Consider the following 26,384-nt stretch of genomic DNA (forward strand, 5'->3'; position numbering starts at 1 on the left):
ATGCTGTCACGGGGTCATCGCTGACCTGGGGCGTGCTGCACCCGGCCCGCAGAATTAGAGTTCGGTGGAAATCCATTGAGTGGCTCTGTGTAGGCACCAGCCCAACGGGTCTCCCCCACTTCAAAGTCCAGCCCAATACTGCTTGGGGTTTGGAGTCAGAGAACCCCTGGGCCCACCCAGATTTGAGTTTGGGTCCCACCTGTGTTGCTTACAGACCAGATGACCCTCAGTTTCTCCTGCCAGTGTAATAATCCCTCCTCATCCCTGCCAGGGCCGGCCAATTCCTAGAGAGAGTACAGGACTCACGCTCGAGGACGCACTTTTTACATGCAAACCGACCATTCCAGAGCCCACACTCCAGCATCTTGTTTTACGAGATGTTCACACTCCGAGCTACCCTCCACCTGCCCACAGCCAGGGGCCAAGTTCTCGTGCCAATGTCCTGAGGTTAAGAGTCCTGGAGTGGGAGCTCAGGGCCCATAGCGAAATTAGGCAATCAATCCCAAACCGTCTTGCCCGCCCGGTCTCTCCGGCTCCTTTGCCCGGCAGCCACTATAAAGGCTCCTGCCCACAGCTCCCTCTGTCTGCTTCGGTCTTCTGCCCGAGCCCAGTGCTCCGGGTGGTCTTGGGAGCGGTCTTTCCATGGCCACCCTCTGCTTATCTGTCGGCCTTGCTGTATCTGAATTGTTTCCATGAAGACACTATTTTAAACGAGGCTTTAAATCCCAGATTCAAGACACCAGCTGTCTGATCCTCGGTCCATCTCACTGGCCTCCTCTTTATCCTGTGGGGACAGGAGCCATTCCTACATCTTCAGGTTGTTGTGGGGGCTACGTAGTGGGTTCCTGGCACGTGCTGAGTGCCGAAGGAGAGCGGTTACTGCCATGACCACAGCTGCGGCTCAGCGCTCACCAAACACCCACCACGGGGCAGCGCGGAAGCCAGGGCCAGATAGGGCACGGGCTGGGGCAATGCACCTGTGCACAGAGGCCAAGCTGCCAACCCTGTGTGTGCTGCAGGAACCAGACTCAAGCCTGCAGGTGGATCAATGAGTGGTATAGACGGAGGGTATAGACAGAGGAGGGCGACTTCCAGGAATCCAGATGTTCCTTGATCCTGCGCAAGACACAGGTCCCGAGAGCACCGGTGCGGACAGAGCTGGCCGAGGACAGCAAATGCCGCATTCTTACACTAGCATTTATTATGCACCTACCATATGCCAGTCTTGATGCTGAAAAGGCTGGATCTTCCAAACACTGTGGTGATAGAAGTGTGGGTGTGCTGGGGACTACCCCCTTGACCTCGTCGGTAGAAGAAAGTCAGAGAAGGTGTGTGAGGTCAGGGGTTCTCAAGCATGCATGAGAACCACCGGGAGGGCCGGGCAAATCACACGTTACAGGGCCCGTGTCCTGCCCTCTCCCTCCAAGATTTTCTGACTCGGTAGATCTGGGTAGGCCTGAGAATTTGCGTGTCTAACACCCTCCTGTGCTAACTAGTGCTGTGTGAGGCATTTTTAAAACCTCGCTGCTGCCCTTCCCTGCCATGCTCCGCCTTGCTGAGATCTTCCCTGAGCAGGAGCCTGCTTCCCCCCACCGATCCCGGGCTGGGCCTCGGGACGTGCACACACGGGGTCTGCTGTCACTCCGGGGCGGGAGCTGTAAGCGTTGCGCAAACCTCTGCGGTCTTTCCCTCCCTCCATCAGCAGACGGGACGGGTGTGTCCCAGGCATGGGGCTGCTCACACAGCCTGGGTCCTGTAACGAAGATGACGTGAAATCCAGCTGAGCGGACGCACAGTGAACATGCCACGTGGGAAACGAGCCTTGCTGGCGTGAGCTTTGGAGACGGCTCGCCAGCGCAGAGCATCACGGCCTAAACGGACGGATACGAGGACCCTCTAGAGAAAATGGCCCTGAGCGGAGTCGCGCAGGGAAGCGTGTAGGCAGAGGAGCGGCAGACGTTTGAGACAGCATGCTGTGGGGTACCCAGTGCATAAAATACTTTAGTACCAGATGTGCGGGTGAGATAGGCAGGAGCCAAACCAGCAGGGACCAGATGCAGACGACCTCGACGGCAGGGGTCCAAAGCAAGGCCTGAGATTCTGTCCCCATCCCTACACCGTGCCTTCCAAACTCTCCAACCACACAGCACCACCACTGCTCTTCAAGCCCCAAATCAGCAAGTCGTCCCTTCTCAGCCCCATTCTCTCTGCCCGCACCAGAAAGGCCAGTTGGCCAAACCCACAAATAAAGATCAGTAACTTCCACCTGATGGCCTCACCCGGCCACACCCGGCCTTCTCTCCCCTAACGTTACAGCTCCTTCTGGATCAGTCCCCCTGCTTCCACCCCTGCCTCCCTTCCGCCCATTCTCCACATTGCAGCCAGAGCAACCTCTTAAAAATATCCATCAAATCACAGATTATGTCATCTTGCTGCTTGCCACCTTCCAATGGCTTCACATTATATAGGAAATAAAATGTAACCTCTTTACGGTGCCTAAAGGCCCCACCTAACCCGGACCTTGCCTGCTTCACGGATCTCCCTCTTACTGCGCTCACTAGATTCAAGCCACACTGTCCTTCTCCCCAGTCTTCATTCCTACCTCAGGACCTTTGCACTGCCGGCTCCTTCTGCCAGATATGCTCATCCTGAGATGTCCACACACCACATTCTCCAGCGGGCCTTCGCTGGCTGTCCTAGCTCGGGCAGTGCCTCTGCTCCCCTCTGAGGTGAAAATTGTCCTTCGTTATGCCTCTTGCTGTTTGAAATTATGCACTTGCTTGCTTGACTGCAATGTGTGCATTCATTAGAGTGAAGTTCCGAGACATCAGCTCTCAGACTTCACGCATCCATTTCACCCCTCATCATTCAACAAGTGTTTATTAAGCATCTAGTATCTTCAAGACATTGTTGCTTCTGGAGACAATATTTCAGCCCCCAGCCATGGCCTTGCACGCTCAAGTTGCTTAATAAATATGAGTTCAATAAGTAAATGAGTAGAGCAAAGGGTAGGAAACAAGTTGTCTCAGAAAGAAATAGGTCACATATCCCTGGCTAATGGTGAAACTAAGCTTTAATAATAAAGCTAATTAGTAATAAAATGCTAACTTAGGCTGGCGGAGACATCCACATCAAACAGCATCGGTCCCAGAGAGAATGATCTTGGAGAGCCTTCCTCGTTGGAACTTCTGAAATGATACAAGAATCGTTAGAGCACGGGACACGCCTGTGAGTGGCCAGCATGAAAGTACCATGTACAATTCTTCTCTTCACAAGCGACTATTCGGTTTCTATCGGGCGTAATTCACTGGGTGCTTTCCTTGACTAATGAAAGGAGACTGTATTTGCAACTAACCACACGCTGCTGCTGCTTTCCAGCAATAATTTCATGTCCGGGATTTAATGAATCTTTCAGGAATCTTCAAACACTGCTGTGAGTTGAAGTCAGATCTGAGACAGCAGAGAAACGGCGTGTGCACGGGTTGGGCCGCAGTGCCTGGCTCCAGCCAGAAACACCAATATTCTATGTTTTCAGAGACTATTTTTCACATGACACGGTATCACTTCTGTCTAAAGTCAGGTGTGCCTCCTCCCCTCCTTTCCATTACAAGGACTAGTCCGGCTATAATTCACATCAGGCTATGGCCAAATCCCAGGGACTCCGGCTCACCACAGACAAAGCCTGAAATCTAGAGTGCTAGGAGACGGTGTGCTTTTTTAAAAAGGACCTTCAATAGCATAAAGTAAGTTAACCAAGTATTGACTTCCGCTGGTGCTTGGAGGGCAGAATTTAAACTGATGACAGGCTAAAATGCGTTGCGGTAGCACAGTGCACATTGATTCGCCCTCGCAGGGAGGATAACCATTTTCCCTACCGGATTACTTACATGCTGTTTTCTTAATTCACTTGTTCAGAGCACTCCGGCAAAATGCAATCCAGGTCCAGTCAATCTGTATGCAAACCTTGGACTTAGGCCTGAATTAATATCTTATTGTAAAACTGAGAAGCATTCTTCAACCCACTGTTGTGTGGCTGCCCTAATCTTGTCCAAGCTCACATCGGAGACTTCTCTCTGTGTGCAGGTGTCAAGATATTAATTGCTTTTTGCAATGTGCTCTGACTTGTGTCCAATCACTTTTCTTTAATGACTCGGGCAGAGAACTCAGTGACATTTGTGAGTGGCACAATGAGACAAAAGAAGCCAGATGAGTTCTCTTTCTCTTTGGCGTCCTCCACGATACAATTCCACAAGCAAGAGTTGTGCTACGGCCTCTACCCAAGTCAGCTACGATTCATTTACTTCACAGTGAAGCATGTCTTCATATCTCTGGGATGAAAAATTATGTTGATGTTGTGCTCACACGAGTACAGACGAACAGACAAATGGAGCAAGATAGAAAGTCCAGAAAGCCAGAAAGTCAACACACTTGTGTCAAAGGGGGAAAGATGATCTTTCTAATAAGTAGTGCTGATCAATGGATATCCACACGGGAAAGCACATATCATAACCCCCATCTCACACCAGGAGTAAATATCAGTTCCAGAGGACGTGCAGATCTAACCATGAAAAGTAAAACAGTAAAGCTTCATGAAGAAAACAGCATCTTCATAACCTCGGAGTCTGTAAAAATTTCTTAAATAGGACTCAAATTGCCAATCATAATGAAGAAAATGATGCATTTCTCCATCAAAATAGAGAACCTCTATTGATCAGAAAGATACCATTAAAAGAATAAAAATGGAAAGCTCACAGAATGGAAAATAGTATTCGTAATGTATATCTGGCAAATAAGTCATTTTCAGAATGTATACAGAAGTTGTACAAATCATAAAGAAAAAGACAACCAGCCTAATAGAAAACTGGCAAAAAACGTGAACAGGCACTTCACAAACATCCAAAGGGCCAATGAATATACGGAAGGTAGCAAGTCTCATTCATCCTCAGGAAAACGTAAATTAAATACGCAATGAGGCACCAGGACATGCACCTGCACGATGGCTAGGGCGAGAGAGGGTGCCTTGTGAGTAGGACAGGGAGCACCTGGAACCCGCAAGCATGCTGCCGAGGGGAGGGTCACCTGATGGAAACACCAAGACAATGTTTTGACCGTATCTGTTCCAGCAGAGCAAGAGCACAGACCTCAAGGTTCGGCAGTTTTACTCGTAGATATGCCCACCGCAGAAACACACGCATGCATTCACCAAAAAATACAGACAAGAGCGTTCACGGCCCCAAACCGGAAGCTACGTAAACGCCCATCAATGGTAGAATGGATAAATAAATTGGGCCAGGTTCTCCATCGGTAGAGGCAACAAAATGGGAAGAATGCAACGACACACAGCAACACGGCGTTTTCCACAGCATCACGCTGGGTGAGAGAGGACAGACACAAAGTACAGTCATTCGTTTTTTCAGATTCCACCTATAAGGGAAGTCCTATGGCATTTGTCTCTCTCTGACTCCAGCTTCACTTAGCACACAAACAAGAAGCAGAAACAGACCCGTGAATACAGAGAAGACACTGGTGGTTGCCAGAGGGGCGGACAGGGGATGGATGGGCAGGTGGGTGGCAGCAGCAGGAGGTCCAGGCTTCCAGTAACGGGATGAAGAAGTCGCGGGATGGAGGGTACACAACAGTCAGAGATACCGTAATAGCGTGTGGTGACATGGCGGTTACACTCGTGAGCTCAGCATCCCGCGAGACATGTCCCTGTTTTACACATGAAACCAATGTAACACTGTGTCAAGTATATTTTAAAAAAGAGTAAAAACTGCATGACTGCAATTACATAAAGTTTAGAGACCAGCATAAGTAAGTGTGCCCTCAGAAGTGAGGAGGGCCATTTTTCTTTGCCAGGTTTTAACCGGAAGGGGGCACGAGGGAGGCTTCCAGGGTGTCTGACCGTCCTGCCTCTTCCTCTGGGCGCTCGTTACATGCGTGCTTTCCATTCGTGGAAAATCACCAAGTTGGACACTTAACGACGTGTGCATAAAACTCAACACGTGCAACTTACGCATAGAATAAAATCTCACTGCAAGAGGTCTTATAATTTTTCAGTTTATTTTTTATTATATTTGGAGAGAGGCAGATTTTACATGAATAGCTTCAAACCAACCATTGTACGTTAACCAAATTTTACACAAGCCATTTGAAAAAAGATCTAAAAATGTGCTTAGTTATTGGTTTTATATAACGTTGATCAAGCACCAAGAGTGTGCTGACAGCTATACAGGACAAACATAGAAAAGACAATCCCTGCCTTCAAAAGTACCCATTCCTTGAGTCTCCCGCGTAAAACGTCACCTTACATTTCACACCCTTTTATTCATAAGGCATAAATAAGGAAGTTTGTTGCATTTCTCACTGTTAATCAATAAATATCTAATACCCTTTCCCCCAATTATACCGACAATTACTAATATCTTTGCCTTTAAATACAAATTGCCATAGTACAATATACAGTATATATTGATTTGGTATTCACACAACTGACCACAATATTCTTGCAGGTTGATTATAATATGAAGCATGTTGAATTTCAACACTCACAAATTTTTATACCACTTAACAGAATCATTTACTGTTGGCAGAGCTTACTTTTTGTTAAAAAAGAATGCGGTGCCGTTACTCTTATATTGATCAAGTGTAAACAAAAACAGCACTGCCTTGATTCCAATAAGGGTATCAGGACTCGGGGCACAGGGCGGGGAGTTTGCATATCTACGAAAGTAGCCTTGCAGGTATCAGTCACACGGCTGCATGCCCTAAAATACTAACAGTTTATGATCGGCTAGTAATGGGTGGTAGAAATAGGATTTGCCTTACTGGATTTGCAGTCTGAAGGGGCTAGTGGTGTGACACATCTGAAAACTGAGCTGGGAACCTTTTTGCTTTTCTGCAAGGCTGTGTTCAAAGCAGATCAGACTAGGAAAGAGGAAGAGAGCGATTCTGAGTTTAGCCATGGGCTGAGGATATCAGACTTCAGCATCATCCCTTAAGCAACATTCTCTGATTGTTCATTTTATAAAAGCAAGAGAAATGAAGTTAATTTTGACAGTGGTGTGATTTTAGGCCCAGGCATAAGAAATTGTACTTGGTGTGAGAATGCCAGAGAGTATCGTAGAAGGTGGTGCCCAGCACAGAAGAACGGCCAGTCCACACGTCACCCACCGGGAGCTCACAGCAGCAGGAGACGAGAGGCAATGTGAGAGGGATGGGTAGAGGTCTCCTTCCCAGCCAGACTCTGCTCTTGCCCCGTTCTGCAAATACAGGGATACAGGAGTCTGGGGTCTGGGGAAAGAAGGCTGTCACAAGCTTGGGGTCAGTGGAGAGAAAAGACCCAACTGTAAACTTCACCTTCTCTAGATCCCAAGACGCCGAGCATCCATCAGCTTCAAGCCACGGCAAGGATCCATAACTTGGCACCACGCTCCATCCTATAAGGCTGGGGATAACCCATTCCCATAGGAAACCACTTGCCTCTGCGGCCACCTGGTTTCCCAGGGCATCAGCAGGTCTGGGTGTTTGTTTGTCATGGGCAATGACGTCGAGTTGAGCTCTAAAGCTATGCTGGACTAAGAGCAAGACGAAATTTCTCTGCTACCTCCTCAGATAGGAAAAGGGTAGAAGAAAATTCTACACAGTCCTGTCTCTTCTGCACACAGGGTGGGGCTTACAAGCACGCTCCCCCCGTGGTCGCTAGACACATGGCTCCAGCAGGGCCCATTAGGAACAGGGTCACCCAAGAGCAGTGGCAATAGTGGTTTGGTCCACCCCCCGTGGAGGACCAAGGGGAGGGCAAGGGGAGCAGTGGTTGGGATTGGACAAAGTTCTTCTTATCCTGGGTAAGTGCATCTCCACTTCTCTGCAAATCACAGAGCAAGAGCTTGGGAACTGCCTATCTCTGACGCTCTCCTGGCTGAATCTGTTGATAACAGGGACAATGTATCACAGAGCCATACTGGCTAGCAGGAGAGCTGGTTTGGCAACTCCCAACTCTTGCAGGTGCAAATCTAGTATCTCCTTTGGGATGAAAGAAACAACCTTATTTAGTGTACCCAACCCAGAACAGAGCACCAAAAGACTAAATTTCTGACAATAGACAATAATATATATATTTTTTTCATTTTCAATTATAAATCCTCAGTTCTTCATACTAAGGCTTAAGTTTCAGTCACCTAGTTGAAAGTCGATACATAAACTGGAGAATAGAAACAGGTAACATGAAGACCCCTAAAAATGAAGGCTCGCTACAGATGAAAGCACCCGTCCCTTACTTGTTCACAGCATGAAATGTTCTGACTACCCCGTGTGGGGAACTATAGGATTAGACAGAGCAAACTAAGCATTACTCGAAGGTTTCTGGGATGGATGCTGGACTCCTATTGCTTTAAAATCTGAGATGTGCCCCAAACCTCTCTTTCAGGAATTTATTATACAGTCCAGAGCAATGAGTCTTGCTTCCCACCTTGTTCTCAGAAGAATTAAGGTATAGCTAGTACCTGTCAATCATTTTTCTTTGTCCTGTAATAAGACATTAGAATCAAATGCTTAAAAGGATTCTTTCTGTCCCATTGTGTCAAAGCACCATTCGACAGGTGGCAACGGAGGTCAAAATCTGATCGAGTTACAACAGCTTCCTGTACGCTGGAGAAACCTTGCTCTCAACTTATTTAACAGAGAAGACAATGACCCCAAATTAGGTATTTAGATAGACATACCGATAGATAGATAAACGGTTAAATAGAGGAATTTTTTTTTTTTGCGCTGCTGACGAATATTCGGAACTCTGGAGTTGGTGTCGCGGTGGTCAGGAGCACCTCGGCACCTTTCTCGTATTATCGACAAACGTGCCACATCCCGTGAAAGCCCCTGGACGCGGCCGGGACGAGGGGCGCACGGAAACCACAGTTTACAGTTAGAATGTCAAAGTTCAGCCATCGTCTCTCCTCTTCAAGGCACAGGACACGTTCCAAACTCTTCAACTCGTGGGTGAGAAGCAGAGTATCCGGTGTCACCAGGAGACAGAAGACCCGCGAGTGGAACCACACACTGAAGCAAGCGTGCGAGACCCTTCGGGCGGCCGTGATTTTCAGAGACTGGCCTTACACTGCTGGCAAGCGGCTCTCCCCCTCACCTCGGCGTGGGGACAACAAGGTCTCCTGGCCTGAGTACCTCGGCCTAGTAAGCAGAGGGAGCACACTCCGTGCCACGCCTGATCGGGCAGTTCAGCTCCTTCCTGCCCTGCGCACAAGGAGGAAGGTCCAGAATGTTCCGTGAAAATCTGCAGTGAAGATCGTAATGATGGCGGCAGGGCAAGGATGAGAAGTCAGTAGCCCTTGATGAAAGTCAACAGAGAAGTAAGATGCTTTGAGGGCACGACACCTGTCACTTCACCTGCAATGGTCTGAGAACGTGAAGGAAAACAGAACTCGTCTTTTTTCCGTCTCGTCTTGCGATCTCCCTTCGTGTCCCCAAGCAGGCAGGTATCAAATATCTTCCGTATAACATATTCCCCACCATGAAACTTCATTAAAATGGAAAGAATCCAATTAATTTTTTTTCTGCGTGGAATTCAGTTGGTGCCTGCTGGGAGCCGGGTACGTTCTATTGGTAGGAAAAGATACTGCACTTCCCCAAACGTGTCCGAGGGTCACTACGTCGAAGCCGACAGGAGGGTAGGTTTCTCTGGAGAATGCACGTTCTGAAGAGCGTCTTCACGCGGGCAGAAACCCTCCGTGACTCCATCCCCGCTCCAGCACGCTGTCGCCACAGCGCCCGAGACCTCACCCCGGACAGCGGGGCGCCGGGCGGCCCGGGCTCATGACTTCATTGTGCAGATGGGCACGACGATCACGAGGATGACCGTGCACGCGGCGGCAGCGATCAGGGCGGCGATCTTGCAGACCTTGGCTCGTCTGAACTCGGCTTCCTTACGCTTCAGCAAGGAGTCGTAGCCTGGAGTATAAATGTCTTCCATCCAGTATTCTAAGTTGTTTGGGTTTAAAGATTCTTGCGTCTAGAAGTGAAGAGAAGATGTTAGAGACGCAGTAAAACCCCGGTTCCCGAAGCCCCCGAGCTGTCCGCAGCTGGCCATCAGGGCTGACCGCGACGTCCACCGCCGCCGCCGAGCCGGGCTGCCGAGGCCCCGGGCTCCCACGCGCCGCAGACAGCACCTGCCCCACCCTTGTTGCCCGTGCGCTAAGGGTCCTGACATGGGGAAACCACGGATCTCCTCTCCGCGAGCAAGCAAATTAGGACCGAGACCAACAGGGCTGAACTTCAGGGCTTGTCACCCAGAGCAGGTGGCCCCGTGGCAGGAGGGACAGCGCACGTCCCTGACGAATGTTCTCCCCAGCGGCCCCTAAGAGCAGAGCCGCTGGAAGCCAGGCTGTCCTCTCGCTCTGATTCCCTTCCCAGTTCCTCACCAAAGCCCCTACTGAAAAATCAAAGGCACCTCCCAGATAAGCAGTTCAAACAAAATATAAAATATTTCCATTTCAAACGTTTGTCTGAGCAGGTCAGGCCCCTGCTCAGAGTCAAGGTCTACAGAGCCGCGCAGGCCGTCCCCACGCCCGGGGCTGCGTCCCCAGGGGCAGAACCGCACTGACATCCGTCTCCTGTCTCCCTGAGACGCATGCACTGTCTGCAAGAAAAGCGCCACATTTAACCCATCCCGCCCGCCGAGCCCGCTCCCCGGGGACAGTTACCATGTCTTCCCACCACAAACGCAGTATTCTCACTGTACCCGGCAAGCATTTAATAACATAGTGTCACATAAAAGCAAACACATTGAAATTCCAAGTGAGGTCACCTCAATCTTTGAAACGCAAACAAAATATCCATTTTGAAGATTTTCTCGGCTTCTTTAATGCCCGAAACATGGGCACATTGAAGTCTCCCTCACACACGCAAGATCACAAAACAAATCCTTCAAAAACTCTTTAAAAACTGAGTTGTACCGTGTCATTGGGAGAATGCTGGTGATTCTAACGCGTGTTACTCATTGTCACCTGTCCTTCCAGAGGCTCCCCCTGTTCTTTCCCGCCGCGCTCGTGCCCCCGGAGCCTGGCGCCCCGGACCCACCCAGGCGGGCCCGGTCCGAGGACGAGGGCCTCTCTCGGTTCCTACCAGGCCCCTGCCCCTGAACCGTGGGTCTCGGTGGATTGCAGAAACAGCTCCCTTCCCTCGGCCTCAGATCCCAGGGTGACAATGTCCTGTCACGGAGCTGGTTCCCTAGGAGGTGCTCCCCAGGCTCTCACCCTGCCTGCCCCACTGTACCAGCCCGCTCTCTGACACTCTGCTATCACCCGTGGGGCATGTGTCCACCCGCTGTGGACGGGCCAGCCGGATGGGCAGCCTGCGGCCCCACGTCCACCTGCCTGTGAACAGCCCCCGGGCTGAGAATGGCCTCTACATTTTTAAATGGTTGGCAAAGATCAAAGAGGAATATTTCATGCTATGTGAACATTCTATGAAATTCAGAGCTTGCTGTCCGAAATAACGCTTCACGGAATCACAGCCATGCCTGGCCGTTTTCGGGAGGCAGTGGCAGAGTCTGGCAGCTGGGACAGACACCAGAGTCCTCCAGCCCAGACGGGTCACCATCTGCCTTTGCAACCCCTATTCTAGTACATTCTAGGCAGCACTGCATAATGGCAAGGATGGGCCTCAGGGGTCTCTAGAACCGCACCCCCAGACCCCCTTCCTCGCTGAGGCTCTTGTCACCTGCGGGGTGTAAAGCAGCACCAGCCACCCCGACGCCCGCCGTGAGCAACACGACTCTCTCCGTAATGCAGTCCTTGAGCGCACGGGGCTCCGTCTTCGCGGGAGCCAGGCTACAGCGTCCTCCGCTAGGTCCTGGAGCCGCCGGCTCCCGCTGTGTGGACGGACGCCCATCTGTATGCTGGAGCCAGAGCTCCCTCCCCACCAAAGCTCTGCCCTCCGCAGCACTTGGGGTGCATGGCCGCAGCCACGAAAGCCCTTCAGCTATCTCACGGACGCTAGACGGGACAGATGGATCCAGGCGGGGCATATTTGGCTGGGAGGCTGGTCCACAGCGGCGGGGGGCCTCCTGCAAGGGCTGGTGGAGCTGCTCCCTGCCGGGCACCTTCAGGACGGGCTCTGGCCACATGGGCTGCCCCAGCCCCGCTTCTTCCCGAGCTTGCCAAGGAGGCAAGCATGCGTACACCACACACCCGGTGTCTCCTTCCCTCCGCCTCAGACAGAAGGAAATCGGCTGCTTTTCATGCACGGACACTTTGTGGGCTGGGGGTCAGCCTGTGAGATGAACTTTTTCACAGTTTTTTTCAACGAGTGCAAGCTCTAGGGACAACAAATGGAGCAGTGACGCCAAGGTTTCCAGGGACACAGGCGACAGACCTTGTTGTGACCAGACTCTGGCAGTGAAAGCTCGGCCCACACCCTCCCTACGCCCTCGCGCAGGCCCCACGGACGGGGATTCACATGTGCCCACCGGGGGACCCACAAAGATCGTCCGGGTGCTGACGCTGCTGTCACACGACCTGAGCTTCTGGAGAGAGAGGAACACACATCAGGCCGCACCGTCCGGCCTTCTCGCGCTCCCGATGCCGGCTCGACTCTGCGGCAAGGACCCTGGCCCAGCGGCCAACGCCACTCCCTCCTGTTCTGTTCTGAGCGGCTGGACACGTGATGCATTTGTGAGGGACGTCGCCCAAAGCTCTCTCACCTGAAGATCTACTTTGGTTTCTTGTTATGTCTTTACAAACACGGGCACATTAACATCACGCGTACCTGGGAGCAGCCTCCTTCGTCCGCACGCTAAGAAGATGTTTCTCAATCCGCGACTCGTTCGGTTAATCTGACCCCTTCAAGGCCGCGCACTAGTGGAACCCCTCTCACCCCACGGCACCCACAGCAAAGCCGCACACGGCCCACCTGCAGGGAATCCATCCCGGTCTAGCCAGCAGGACAAGGACAGGACAGGAGGTGCACGCAGGAGGGGCGGGGGCTGGGGAGTTGGACTGACGATCTCAGCATCACCCGGAATCGGCCCCGGAAACCCCGTTCAGTGCCTACTGAACACTGGTACATTAAATACCTTCTTTCCAAAATTCCTCACAAGGACTCTGCAACGTAGACAGTGTCGGGTGCCCGCTGGACAGGTGAGGGGATGGATGCCCAGGTCGGGCATGAATGTCCTGGGTCCCGTGGCAAGGGAGCCCTAGACCAGAGCCCCGCGCCGTGGACACGTGACGTCTGTTCCCGCCACGCTGCACCCGCTCAGCCCCCTCTGCTTCGGGCCCAGGCCACCCCGCTGGCCTCTCTCCCACTGCCCCGAGGGACACGGTCATCCTGAGACCTGTAGGTCTGGCACCACTGGGGCTGTGGCCCCACCGCCCACAGAGCTAACCCTGCAGGCGGGGACAGGGGCCGCCCGGGCTCACGGTGACGGGGAGACACAGGCAGAGGCGGTGAGAATGGGAGCAGGTGGAGCTGCCCCCCCCACATACAAGGGGACCGGACCCCAACCCCGCGTGTGGGGGACAGCACACATGCCCTCTGGCCACGACAGCGTTCACAGAGCTCCCGGGGGTGGCTCTTACCTGGGGGCTGCTCCGTATGGAAACATAGTCCATAGCTTGGCTCCCACAATTATGCTTATCCCACGTGCTACATGTGGAAGGAGAAATCAGCTCGTATCTCATTAAACAGTTTGGCTCAGGTCTTGTGAGCAAAGGCGAGAAGCTGCACTTGGTGCAGAACCTTAAAGGCGCTGTTAGCAAACCGCGTGGCCAAAGTAAAGACATCAGTCAAATGTTTCCAAACATTTAAGCCAAATCACGCTCCCCTCGTTAAAATCTCCGCTCTGCGGCTTGTGACAGTTCAGAATTCCATGGTGGGGGCCCAGGGAGCTGAAGGGTGAGAGAGCAGGCTGGACCTGGCCATCCCGGGTCCTCGTGCCCCGGCCGCGGTGTGGCTGGGATCCCCCCGCCCCCGCCGTCCCTCCCCCATCCCCACCCCCGCCCCAGGGACAGCGCGAGACTCACCTGCAGGTCCAGGGCCGTCAGCTTGCCCTTGTCGCCCGCGTTCCTCGTGTACTCCTCGATGGTCCAGGAGGGCTGGCCCCGCTTCACCTCGGCCAGCTCGGTCAGCCGCATGTCCGTGTACAGAGGGTTGTTCTTCATGTGGGCTTTGAGGGACGTGGGGTAGGGGTGCGGGCTGAACACCTGCTCCACCAGGAAGCTGTCTTTGGGCTGCTTGGGCAGTCGGTGCTGGGGGGGGATGTCGTACTGTCTGTCCGCCTGCGGGGGGGCACAGAGAGGTCCAGACAGGCGGCACAGAGGCTGAGGGGTGTCACACTTATTACATGCAGACACTAAGTATGCCTGTAGGCGGCATTCTCCGGGGACGCTCGTGATGATGACAGCACTGACCTGAGCCTGCACCTGACCAAACCCTCACACCATCACTGCCACCAACCACGTGAAGCCACGCTCCTGACGCAGAAGGGGGAAAACAGGACCGCGAGCGGAGGGACGGAGGGGAGGGTGCCTAAGAGAGACGGCCTGCATGAGTGCGTGGTGAGCCATGCCGGGCATGTGTGTGAGCATGAGTGTGCACTTGCACGGGGACCGGCCCAGCACGTGTCCACTGGCCTCTTTCCAACCCCTCGCGCCGTCCACGGCCGCAGAAGGACAGAGCAGCCACCAGCACAGACATCGCTGATGCTTTGGGATCTTTTACTCTTTTCCCCCACTTTGGACACTGAAAACCTGCTGAGAGGCCCGTCTTCCAAGCTTCTCCTTCTTGGCAGTTTGGGAACCCGGGCTCCCCGTGTGGCTCTGCGTGTGTGCAGCCCACACCGCCGTCACTCCCTCTCTGCCACCGGACCTTCCGGTCACTCCCCTGACCTTCAGAATCAGGGAAGGGAACTGAGAAAGCAGCACGTGGAAACTGCCTCACTGAAACCCTGGGAGAATGACGAACAGCAGCCCCAGGGCCACCGACACGAGTCACCCACCGCAGGGGACACGAGCCCCTGTGTGTGCGCTCCCTCCGGACCTGCCGGGGGAGGCCGGCTCTCAAGATGCACACACGCTCAAGCCAGCACGACAAGAGCTGAACACACAAGCGTGACGCAAAACAGCGACAAAGCAAAGGAAGGGGCGTATGGGGAGCTGCTGTCCTCGGCGGCGGCTCGGGAACCATTTCCACATTTGTCTGGCTTTGCCTACCATTCGTCTATCGATCTTACCATGGAAAGACTCCAACTTTCAAAGAGGACCACCGTGAATCCACAAGGCAGGAAAGGGACACCTGAGCCCGTGCGCGTGGAAGGCATCCCCGTTGCCTCCGCCTGCACCCCGCTATTTCAGAAGGCACAGGAAGCCATCCTTGGCAATGCCCGACTCTCCACCACGCTCCCCATTCCACAAGAATCTGGCCTCCGCCACCCATCCTGCATCCAAATCCCGTTTTCTCCCGTGGGCAACCTGGCGGCATGCACTCCTCCGAGCTGGAGGGACAGACAACCTGCCTGTGCCGTCCTGCCTGTTCTAACACGGAAAGCCTGCCAAGTCTGGAAGGAGAGCCAGCACATGGAGGCAGGGGCTTTCTCCTGACTCCTGTAACGCACAGGGCGGGACACGCACCAGGGCTGCAGCAGCGCGAGTGCCCAGGTTCGTGGGTGTGGGTGAAATTACCTCTTTGGACTTGCGATGCCAGTCCTTACTCTCCCCAGGGCCTCTGTCCTTGCTCCCCTCCTCCCCGAGGCCCGCACGGCCGGTGTAGGTGACGGTGCGCCAGTCTCTGGGCGAGTTGGAGGTGCTGGCGATTTTGGACTCTGTGGCGCTGTTCTCCTCCGTCAGGGACCTGGAGGACGGCCTGGTGAAGAGGTTCTTCTTTAAGGCCTGGACGCGAAGGCTCTCGCTGTTGCTCCCGCTGGCGTCCGAGCAGTACCAGTCGGCCGCGTTCTCCAGCTTGGGTCCCCGGGGGCCGTCATGCGCACGGAACATCTGCGGAGAGGCAGTCTCGTCGGACGGAGCCTCGCTTGTCAAGGAATTCAGGTCGATCTGCACGCTCACCTTTTCGGGCTGCTGCATTTTCTGATCCAACTTATTTAGCTTGCCCAGGACTTGGGAGATTTCCTCGCGGACCCCCGACAGTGATTCAAGCTTCCGTTCGATCTCGCCGATCCTGAACACCAGTCTGCACACGCTGGTCTTCAGCTCCTCTTCCGAGTGGTGGCTGTTCTCAGGCCGGTTGCCCTTTTCTCCTTTGCTGCCGGGGAGCCCGTTGGCGATTTTGGTGAGGTTGTGCTCGGGGGAACTGTCACCGTCTGACTTGTGAACCTGAGACAAGGACCCTGTGCTGTTGTAGCAGGAGGACTGCATCACCCCCGTGGAGCCACTGATACTCATGTCATCAAGAAACCGGAAGATGTCACTGATGTCATCGCTGACGATTTCTGAGTCGTCATCTGACTGCTTCGCGGCGTGCCTGTCACCGTACTTGGTCTGCCCCGAGGCGCACAAATCTTTGCCCTTCTTGGGCTCTGGTGCGTGCTGCTCCGTCTGGGTGCCCACGCTGCTGGTGTCCGAGCTGAGCTGCCCGCTGGTGCAGCCGATGCTCTTGTCTTTGAACTTTTTGACCGGCTCGCCCTTCTCCAGGTCAACAGGGGACGAGAGCTCTTTAGGCTTGAGCCCGTTTGGTTTTGCGGAGTAGCCAACGGGAAGGATCAGCTGTTGGTCCTTCGGCGCGAGGTAAGTGGGGCGCCTGTCTGGGGTTGGGAAGTTGGGGCTCGGGCTGCTGGAATTTGGGTAGCGCAGCTTCTCCTCGGAGGGATTTCTATTAAAAAAGGACCGTTCGAAGTCAGGGACTTCTTCAGTGTTCAGGCTCCAGCTTTTGGCCGGCCAGGGGGTCTGCTTGCCCGGCCTCCCCAGACAGCGCCTGGTGTCCTGCGTCCCCATTACCGGCGTGGGTCCAAAATACGTGGAGGCTTGAAGGTCGTCCAAGCTTTCGTGCTTTGCCCGCCTTTTGTCAGGCACGGGGGAATACACAGGATCCAGGTACTGGCTGTTGTAGGGCATCTCGAAGCTGTGATTGAAGAAGGGAGTCTTGTGGGGCTCCTTCTGACCCTGGGGCTCCCCACGCTCAGCCTCTGCCTTGTTTGTGGGGCCAACCAATGTGGGGGACACGGCCATCAGATTGTGGAAATCCTCTTTAAAGATGTTCCTTTTCTGGACACAGGACTGGACCACAAATGGCTCCTCACTGGAAATGAAGGTCTCCTTGATGCCCTGGCTGATGGGCAGGGGGTCCTGATCCGAGATGGACTCGTTCTCGATGTTCATGGGGAAGTAGGTTCTCTGCATCTCGCAGGGCTGGGGGCTGGCGACGGAGTAGGGGGCCAGGGCCTGCAGCCGGTCCAGGGAGGCGGCTCGGCTCTTCAGCTCTTTGCTGACCCCCAGCAGGAAGTTGGGCTCGGAGGCGGGCACGAACTGCGGGCAGTCCTTGCAGCCCGCCTTCCGGCCCTGGGAGGACTGCCGGGCGGGGTAGCCCCGGTGGAAGGGCCTCTCGCTCAGCTCACAGTTCAGCGGCTCGCACGCGGCGGCAGCGCAGACCTCCGTGTCCGACCGGCACGACTCGAAGGACGCCTCCTTCTTGCGCACCTTCTGCCGGCCGCTGGGCGGCTTCTCCTTGGCGGCGCCCCCGCTCATTTGCATCAGGTTGAATATCGTCACGATGTCCGCGGCCACCATGATCTTCTTGGACTGCTGGTTGTTCACGGTGCATTTCATCTTGTCTTTGAAGAGCGTGGCTGGGAAGTTGGGGTCGAGACAAGCCGTGTAGAAGAGCACGCTTCTCAGCTTGGCGAGCTGCGACAGGTCAAAGCGGGCGCACAGGGACTTGCACAGGTCCTGGTAGGACACGGTGTTTTGCTTGCTGTCCAGCTCCTCCAAGATCTTCATCAAGAAGAGGGAAGTGTCCTGGTTGGTCTCCATGACTTCGGACGTCAGAGGCTCGCGGCCGACACGGAGTCTTCCAGTCCGTTCTACAGAGACAACGTCAAAAAGTGGAGGGAGATCATAAACACCGGTGGGGTCGTGAGCCAAGCTTGTTACGAACCACATAAAGACATGCAGGAGAAGCTTCTTAATTGGAAAATGTATCATCAGCTTTGATAACAGAACATACAACTTTGTAACTCCCTCCCAGGAATCGATGGCCATGGTTTATGTATAAAGGTGTTTGCTGTGATGGCATCTATCATCGGGAAAAAATAAAACATCGTGAATATCCAAATAGCCAAGGAATGCATAAATAAAACACACCGCGGTACACAGCGACTTTCCACGAGCGTTAAAATGATAGCGGTGCCCGTCCTTACGACGGGATGTGAGCCATCAATAAAAAGGAACAAACTGGGGCGTCTGGGTGGCTCAGTCGGCTCAGGTCATGATCTCAGGGTTGTGAGATCGAGCCCCGAGGGGGTGTGTGCTCAGCCAGGAGTCTGCTGGAGATTCTCTCTCCCTCTGCTCCTACCCCACCCCTGCTCGCTCTCTCTCAAATAAATAAATAAATCTTAAAAAAAGAAAAAGGAGCAAACTAGCGTAGAAACAACGACGTGGATGGAGCCCACGGGCATCATGCTCGAGCAAAAGAAGCCGGAGCCTCTGGCTATGTGAGGTAGGACGCCACATTCATGACGTTCTGGAAAACAGACCCGTGGCCCCGGGGCCTCCCCGATGGTATGCATCTGTCAAGACTCATGGAACCGTGTGCTCACATGTGTGAGTTTTACTGCACGTAAATTATACCTTCATTTAAAAATTATACATTGGAGACTTTTTAGGACACACACACAAAGAAAAAACCCATGCTACAATACTGAGTGAAAAAAAGTGAAAATAAATGTTTTAAGCAAGAAGGTCTTAATTACAGAAAGTTATATATTCTTGGAAACGAAAATTAAAGAAAATAATGTACCCTGAAATATCACCGGTGGTTATGTTTGGAGGGTAAATGTGGATTTTTCCTGAAGAGTAATCTCTGTTCCTCAGTATTTTATGATGCAAATTTTCAAACATACAGCAAAGCTGAAAGAATTTCATAGCAAATATGCATATACCCGCCATCTGGACTGTACCACTAAATTTTACGGTATTTGGTTCCTCACATACCTATCTCTCTACCCTTCATCGAGCCATCTTGTTTTTTTTAATGCACTTTGAAGTAAAGTGCAGACACCCCAATATTTCATCATGCATATCATTAACCCAAGGTCAATAATTGCCCACAGTTTTCCTTTGAAATCAGACCCTCATGCACAAATCTTAAGTGCGCATTTGCCGAAGCCTCGATAAATGGGCATGTCTGTGCAGTAACCAAAACCCCTGGAAAGATCCAGAACGTTCCCAGTGCCCCTTCCCATTCACCCTGTGTTCTTATGTGTTATGGGTACTGTTATGTCTCTTTACAACTTCCCACGCCCACTATTTGTAATCCACACACAGTAATAACGATACGCCTTACTTCGAAATGGAAGGGAACACTAAGTGAACCCATCCTGATGGAAAAGTTAAACACGCCAAACCAAAGTTCCACAGAACATCACACACAAGAGCTAGTAGAGCCCATTGATACGTGTGGACCTTGTCCGAGATTTACCAGGAAATGTGGGAGCCCACGGCAGCGCCTCCCTGGTCACACCTGCTTGGAAAGGTGCCCCAACGGGCCGACCTGCTGATTCTGAGGTCAGCTCAGCCCGTTTCCAATGGGAATGGCGTCTTTTCTCTGGGCTAGGTTTCGGTGGCTCCTGGCAATGGGTTCTCCGTCCCTCCTGGGGGCAGAGCTCCCCAGGAGCTCCTGGCTCACGCGTGTGCTCTCCCACACGTGTCTGCAGGAACACGCAGAGACCGCGGTGTGGGCTTTCCCATGCGGAAGAGACAACAACCCCGAGGGGTCCTGTTCCCACACAGAGCAAGTCCCCAGCCAGCACTCCCAGCCCACCGAGCCCACCCTACGAAAGCGTCCGGTTTAAGGTGGGGACAGCCTGTGCGCAAGAGTGTCAAGTAAATAAGTGGACGCAGAAATCGGAGCGGAGGCGGATGGCCGTACAGAGGAAGGGCGAGCTATGCGGGGGCCGATGGGAGACCCACTGTCGCCTGGGTACCTGCTACGCGCCGGGCTACAGGTAACCGCACCCCAGCCTGCAGAGGGAGGCACCGCCGCACTTCTGTCTGTTCGGAAGAACACAGTCTGACACACGCAGAGACACACTCACATGGACACACGGAGACACACCCACATGCTCAGACACACACATTCACACAGACACACACACAGAGACACGCTCACACGGACACATGGAGACACACCCACATGCTCAGCATCTCCAGACACTCTCAGTTTCCCCCCACGGAAAACTCTGTCCTGAACCCTCACAAACTGTGAGTTCCTGCCTCCATCTGGAGTTCACACCACCAGACGGGAAACAAGTTGGCTGTGGAGCTCATCATTCATCCTTTTTCTAAAAAGCAGGAGTTCATAACCCAATGCCCTGAGGAAGCTCTGAAGGCCAGAGGTCAGAAGAGACGGGGTGTCCCCCAACGCATCATCCCCACACAGCCTGGACACCACCCCGTGCACCTGCCCCAAGTATCCTGCAGGACTCTGCCGGCACACAGCCCTCCACACACCCGAGCACCAGGGTGAACACGACCCTGTGCTTGCACAACTGGGAGCCCATGGCCATCGGGGTCGGGGTCGGGGTCAGGGCAGGACCACAGCCAGGACTCAGACTAAGCCCCTCCGGGAAAACTGAGCCCACCACCATAATTTTTCAAAGGCACATGGAGCTCGTGGCAGAATCAGCCCAGGACGCAGGGCTCCTGCCACCTAGTGTGTTCACAAGTGTCCAGTTGTGACCATCAGGAGTCAGAGAAGCATAAGCAAGGAGCCGGGGGCCTGGCCTCGGTGGGGTGAGTTCCAGCCTTGGCGAAAGGGGCAAGCTGGCTTCGAGGAGGAGGAGGAGGCCATCGTTAAGGGCCACAAGGACTGAGGCGGAGGCTGCCAGCCTGGGGAGGGGCCAGAGCAGGGGCTCCAGGCGGAGAACAGGAGGCGCAGGGGCGGTGGGGCAGGGTCTGCTTGCCGAGGATGGAGGGCGGGGGTGGAGGTGCACGAGCACGCGACGCTGGGCTGCCGGGCGGCGTCTGGACCTGACCGTAGGCCGTGGAGCTGAGAACGCCCCTGCGGGCTGGGGTGGGCACTCAGCCCACGGGATGCACGGACGGACACACGCGGTCTTCCCCCGGAACACCACTGCACCGGCATAGCCTGCTCCAGGCTCCCTGCCTCCCGTCCAAGGCTGTTTCCAGTCTGTGGCTCTGGGGAGGGCAGGACCCCGATGCCTGACGTTTTTCCCACCCCCTCCCAGCATCTCTCTCAGGTCCCACTCTGGCCGTGACGCACGTTGCTGTCTGGTCTGCAAGGCCATAGTCTTACGCATTTTTCAGAGCTCATAGTGTTGACATGTGATGTTGACCGAGACAGAGCAGAAGAAAGGGAGGCTCACTCTGGGGCCACAGCTCACAGGGTTGCCGCGTGAAGCTCTGGACAGAAGTCAGCTGTCTGGACTCCACAAACTGCCTTACAGATTTCATCCTCCCTTCCGCCAACAACCCTCAGATCTGCTGGGAACAAATGATACAAACCTCCAATCGGATTAGCAGACCTCTGTTAGGAAGTGTCTTATTCAGGCTTTCCCACATGCCGTCATACACTGATTGTTCAGAAGCCAAAATGGCGGGCCGCAATGGCGCGTGGACGCGCTCTCCCTTCACGTGCGTGGAGAGCACACTGCAGAGCAGTTCCCTGCAGGCTCTGTGACTCCTGCCTGAGTGCTGGCCTGTGGCTGTGCTGCTGCGACCCAGTGCAGCTGCGGACTCGGGGCACCTGTCACAGGCAGGCATTATGTGAGGGATCTGAAACGTGCGCTCGGGAAATTCTACGTCTCCTTGTATCATCTGTGACAAAATGTCAAACTGAATGGAGACCCTTTCTCTTCCAGAGGAGCTTTCCTCCACAAAATCTGCTAAAGAGGACAGCGGGGAGTCGGGAGGGGCTACCCTTCTGTGTGCCCGGATGTGTTCCCCACCCCGAGCTCAACCCTGATGCAAAGCCCTTGACTAAGAAGCCGGGACATTATGAAGCAATTTCCAGGTCTGATGAGAAGGCAAGCATAGAAAATGTGAAAAGCCTTCCATTACGAACACCTACAAATGCTGGATAAAATACATTTTTTTTAAAAAACATGTGCAACTGGGTTTGGGAGAGAGCCAGAAATGCCCAGGTGCCAAAAACTGAGAAGGGATTGAAAATCCCAGGGTGGGCAGGAGCGTTGGTAATGTGGCTGCTGTGGGGACGTGGGGCAGGTGGTTCCCACTGAGTCAGGAGGGAAGAGGCCTCCACCAGATGGCGAGTGGGAACATGATGTCTGCCTAGAGCCGGGACCCCTGAAGGACTATTCCCTAACTCTGCATGAAAATATGAAATAGAGAAAAACTCTGCTCGTGAGCTCAGGAAACAGGGAAACCTGTCAGCCTCTGAGTTAAACAGAGTAAAAGGTTACTCCTTAAAATGTAAAGCAGGGCAATGCCTTAAATGCTTTGGAGCCAAAATTTATGTTGCCACAGGGTTCAAGAACTCCTAAGCTAAGAAATTAATATGATACTAGTACCATGCTGGTGATACCCTGGATGCAAGCAAAACAAGTGCAAAATGCTCTGGACGGTCGACGGTGCCCTGCAGAGACAAGAAATCACACACACTAACACGGAATAATACTTTAAGAAAATTACAACACACAAGAGAAATATTCAACAGGGAGTAAGAGTCATCAGACACAAAATAATCAGGACCATTAGGACTTTAAGAACTTCACAAAATGGGATAGCAATCTTTAGGACTTCGCAAAATGGCATGGCAATCTTAAAAAAGCTGTAAGTGTATTTTGAATAAGTAAAGATATTGTAAAATCTTTGGAAATCCAAATAAAAGAAGACATTGTGAAAAAAGAACACAGAGACCTGGAAAAGAACCAAACAGTACCCCTAGAAATTAAAAATAGTCACTGAACTAAAAATCACAATAGACAGATCAAATAACATATTAGCATAAGCAACAAGAAAAAAACAGTGAACTGGAAGACAGATGTAAGGGAATCATCAGCATGCAGCAGAGAGGAATACAAAGATTCTGAAAATATGAAACCAGGGTTAAAAGACATAGAGCATAGAAGTTTCAGCACATGCCTAACAAGAATTCCAGGAGAGATAAGAGAGGGTGCTGTACAGTTAATAATCAAAGTAACAATGTCTAGAGATGTTTGAGAATTGAAAACGTGAATCCTCAGATTCAAAGAGAAACTGCAAATACGATCTGTAAAAATAAATTTACCCCTCAACAACACAGCACACCGTATTGAAGCTGAAGAACGCCAGAGGCCGAGAAAAAACCTTAAAATGGTTGAGGCAGTGTGTCGGTTTCATCTGTCCCACATCCGGTGTCTGGTGCGTGGCCATCCCCGTAACCCTAGGAAGGGAATGCTCCCTCACCAGTGCGGCGAAGAGCAGGTGATAGGGACACAAGGGGGGGCAAGTAGAACATGGACTCTCACCTATTCTTTCCTTTAAAAACAATAAAAGCAGGGAAGTAAAAATGATCAATACGAACTCCTGTGTAATCTCAGTGATAGGTGGACATCTCTTAGGTTGTGTTCAGTCCTTTTATTCACTTTTAAATATATGTACTAATTAAAAGGTAAAGTACATTTTAAAAACTAGAAAAACAAGTTCCCACTCAGACCTGCCAAAAATGGAACCGAAAGAAGAGAAAAAAAAAATTTTTAAGTAGGCTCCACACCCAGTGTGAAACCCGACGTGGGACTTGAACTCAAGACCCTGAGATCAAGCACTGAGCTGAGATCAAGAGTCAGACACTCAACCAACTGAGCCCCCACGTGCCCCCAAAAGAAGATTTTTATAAATGAGGCTGTCACTGTAAGTGACTAAGAAAATCGACAAGACGTGTCTGGCTGTTGTTCATCCTCCTTGTGTTTGCATTTTTATGGTGAGAGCTGTGTGCTGCAGGGGACACTGTCAAGTTATTTGCTTTGAGATGCTTAGTGAAGTGTTCTGGTAAGACGGCAGTCTATTTGGACAGCCAAATATTAAAACTTACTACAAAGCTCCTGTAATTATAACTCGACGGATAAGTCACTGGAGACAGAAAGACAAGAATCAGACTCAGACGTCGGTAAGGACTAAATATATGATGGAGTAGCCTTCTGAGTCCATGAGAAAACAATGGCTTATTCAGTAGAACATCAATGCCTCAGTAGTTAAGTATTATTGGAATAACGGGTTAACCGATCAGTAAAAAATTAAGTTAGCTCTCAGTCCTTGTCATACACAAAAGGAAATTATGGGTGAAATAAAAAGAAGGGAATTTTGGTCAGGATTTAGATAACGCGAGCATCTTCCATACAAGATTCCAGAAGTTGAAATCATGGAGAAAAAGACTGATCAGCTGGGATAAATGGAAATGACTGAGTTACGATGCCAATAAATGCCACGAAAATTGAGAAAAATAAAACTGGAATGCAGAACCTTTTGGCATCTTTTTGAAAGCTCTAAATACTAATTGGAAAGAAGGAGCAGCCCAAAAGAAAAAATGGTGAATTTACAAAGAAAGAAAGGCAACGAAAATAACGCACATCATTATAAGTAAAGCAAACTAAAACAGCAAATTGACTACCTTACAATTTGTAAAATCTAAAGAAAGCATTTTAAATGATATTTTATGAGGTGGAGAAGCGGTACAAGGCATGGGCTTTTTGCCTGCTGGCTTGGTCATGGTCAAGCCTCGTACCGCTGTCACGTGGGGGGTGGGGCATGTGGGAAAGAAGGCATGTATCGTTGGAGAGGTACGCACCTGTGTGACTCTTACAGGAAGCAACCAGCAGTAAAATTTAAAATAAAACTTTACACCTAAAATTAAAATACACGAATTTTTAAATAAATCCATGCTTCTAAGTATTTCTCCAAAGGAAATCATCTGATATGTGTAAAAAGAAAAAAAAAGCTACAAATACATTCTCCTCAATGTTGCTTATAAGAAGAAAGTATCACCAATAAACTTTGTATCCAACTGGTCGTGTAAGATTGAAGCACATCAATATGCCGGAATACTACGCAGCCCTTAATAAATCATGTTGCAAGTATGTATTTATTGACACGTTTAATATTAATGGCATATTCTTAAGTAAAAAAGCATGCTACTAAATGGTATATTGTGATGTGATATACAATTGTCTATATAGTAACACCTTCTATATACCAAAACTAGTATTAATTGTCCCTGGGTGCTTTTTTCCTCCTTTTATTTCAGGTCTGCCTTACTTAAATGTTCTGAATATCTCATTTTCTAATGAAAAATAAAAAGGAAAAGATTTGCAAGCAGATCCCAGCAATGTGAATTGGGAAGTAAATTATCACCTCTGATCTTTGGCTTTCTCATCTAGAAAAGGAAGATATCGCTTCCTCCTCCTGGGATCAGTAAGAGGTCAAATGAGACAGCCTTTTCTTCCTTCCAAAGATACTCGTTTTGTAACTGGCATGTGCCGGGCACTACGTCAGCTGGTGGAAATACAGCAGGACATAGAGCAGACCGAAACAAGACAAAACTGCCTTCGCAAGCTTATCTTCTAAGTGGGAAGATAGATAATGAGCAAAATAAACAAAACATGTTGTATAGGAGAGGTACAGTGTTATGGAGAAAAAGAGAAGAGGAAGAAAGAACAGGGCAGATGGGGGTTGCAATTTTAAATAAGATGGTCAGAGAAGTCCTCAGAGGAAAGGCTGCATTTGAATGAAGTCCCCAGATATGTATGAAACAAACCATGTGCCTACTTTCCTTCCATGAGGAGGATGTCAAGAGTCCAAGGTGGAGGGAACAGCTAGTGCAAAGGTCCTGGGGCAGAAGCATAAGTGGCATGTTTGGCTGGCTATGGAGGCACTTTATAAAATATGGTATGCAAAGAAATATGATGTGTTAGTATATTATCTCTGATATAATATTTAGCTCCAAAATGATTACTTTTTTTATCAAAATGTCTCTAAAAATATCTTCTGAACACTCAGGCATCACCTGTGTCCCATTTTAGGGTAACTATTAATAAGGAGTAGGAGGTCCCCTAACTTCCCCTCTCTCCACCTGAAATCATCTGCAGACCAGCCTCCTCCCTCTGACCTTCCAAGAAGAGGTGAGGCCCCGGACCAGATGATGGTGGTAGAATGGAGACATACAGACAGCATTTGGTGGGCTGGGGGGCAGGG

The 26,384-nt window shown here is 51.6% G+C and overlaps 1 protein-coding gene across 1 annotated transcript; it reads right to left on the bottom strand.

The window, feature by feature from the left end:
- Positions 1 to 8,772: 8,772 nt before the first annotated feature.
- MINAR1 (membrane integral NOTCH2 associated receptor 1) lies at positions 8,773 to 18,149 on the bottom strand. The gene is made up of 3 exons (XM_026510609.4): positions 15,690 to 18,149; positions 14,034 to 14,288; positions 8,773 to 10,021 (listed from the first exon to the last, which is right to left on the bottom strand). The coding sequence occupies exons 1-3, from the start codon at positions 18,117 to 18,119 to the stop codon at positions 9,824 to 9,826; spliced, it is 2,883 nt and encodes a 960-aa protein (XP_026366394.4). The 5' UTR covers positions 18,120 to 18,149; the 3' UTR covers positions 8,773 to 9,823.
- Positions 18,150 to 26,384: the final 8,235 nt, after the last annotated feature.

The sequence above is a fragment of the Ursus arctos genome, unplaced genomic scaffold (assembly GCF_023065955.2).
Source record: "Ursus arctos isolate Adak ecotype North America unplaced genomic scaffold, UrsArc2.0 scaffold_28, whole genome shotgun sequence".
NCBI lineage: Eukaryota > Metazoa > Chordata > Mammalia > Carnivora > Ursidae > Ursus > Ursus arctos.

Excerpts from the sequence above, each read along its gene's own strand:
- MINAR1 (XM_026510609.4), bottom strand. The coding sequence starts at position 18,119 with ATGTGGTTCGTAACAAGCTTGGCTCACGACCCCACCGGTGTTTATGAT. Across the intron at positions 14,289-15,689 it reads GGCATCGCAAGTCCAAAGAG|GCGGACAGACAGTACGACAT; the intron begins GTAATTTCACCC and ends GCCCCCCCGCAG. Across the intron at positions 10,022-14,033 it reads TGACGGCCCTGGACCTGCAG|ACGCAAGAATCTTTAAACCC; the intron begins GTGAGTCTCGCG and ends CTTCACTTCTAG.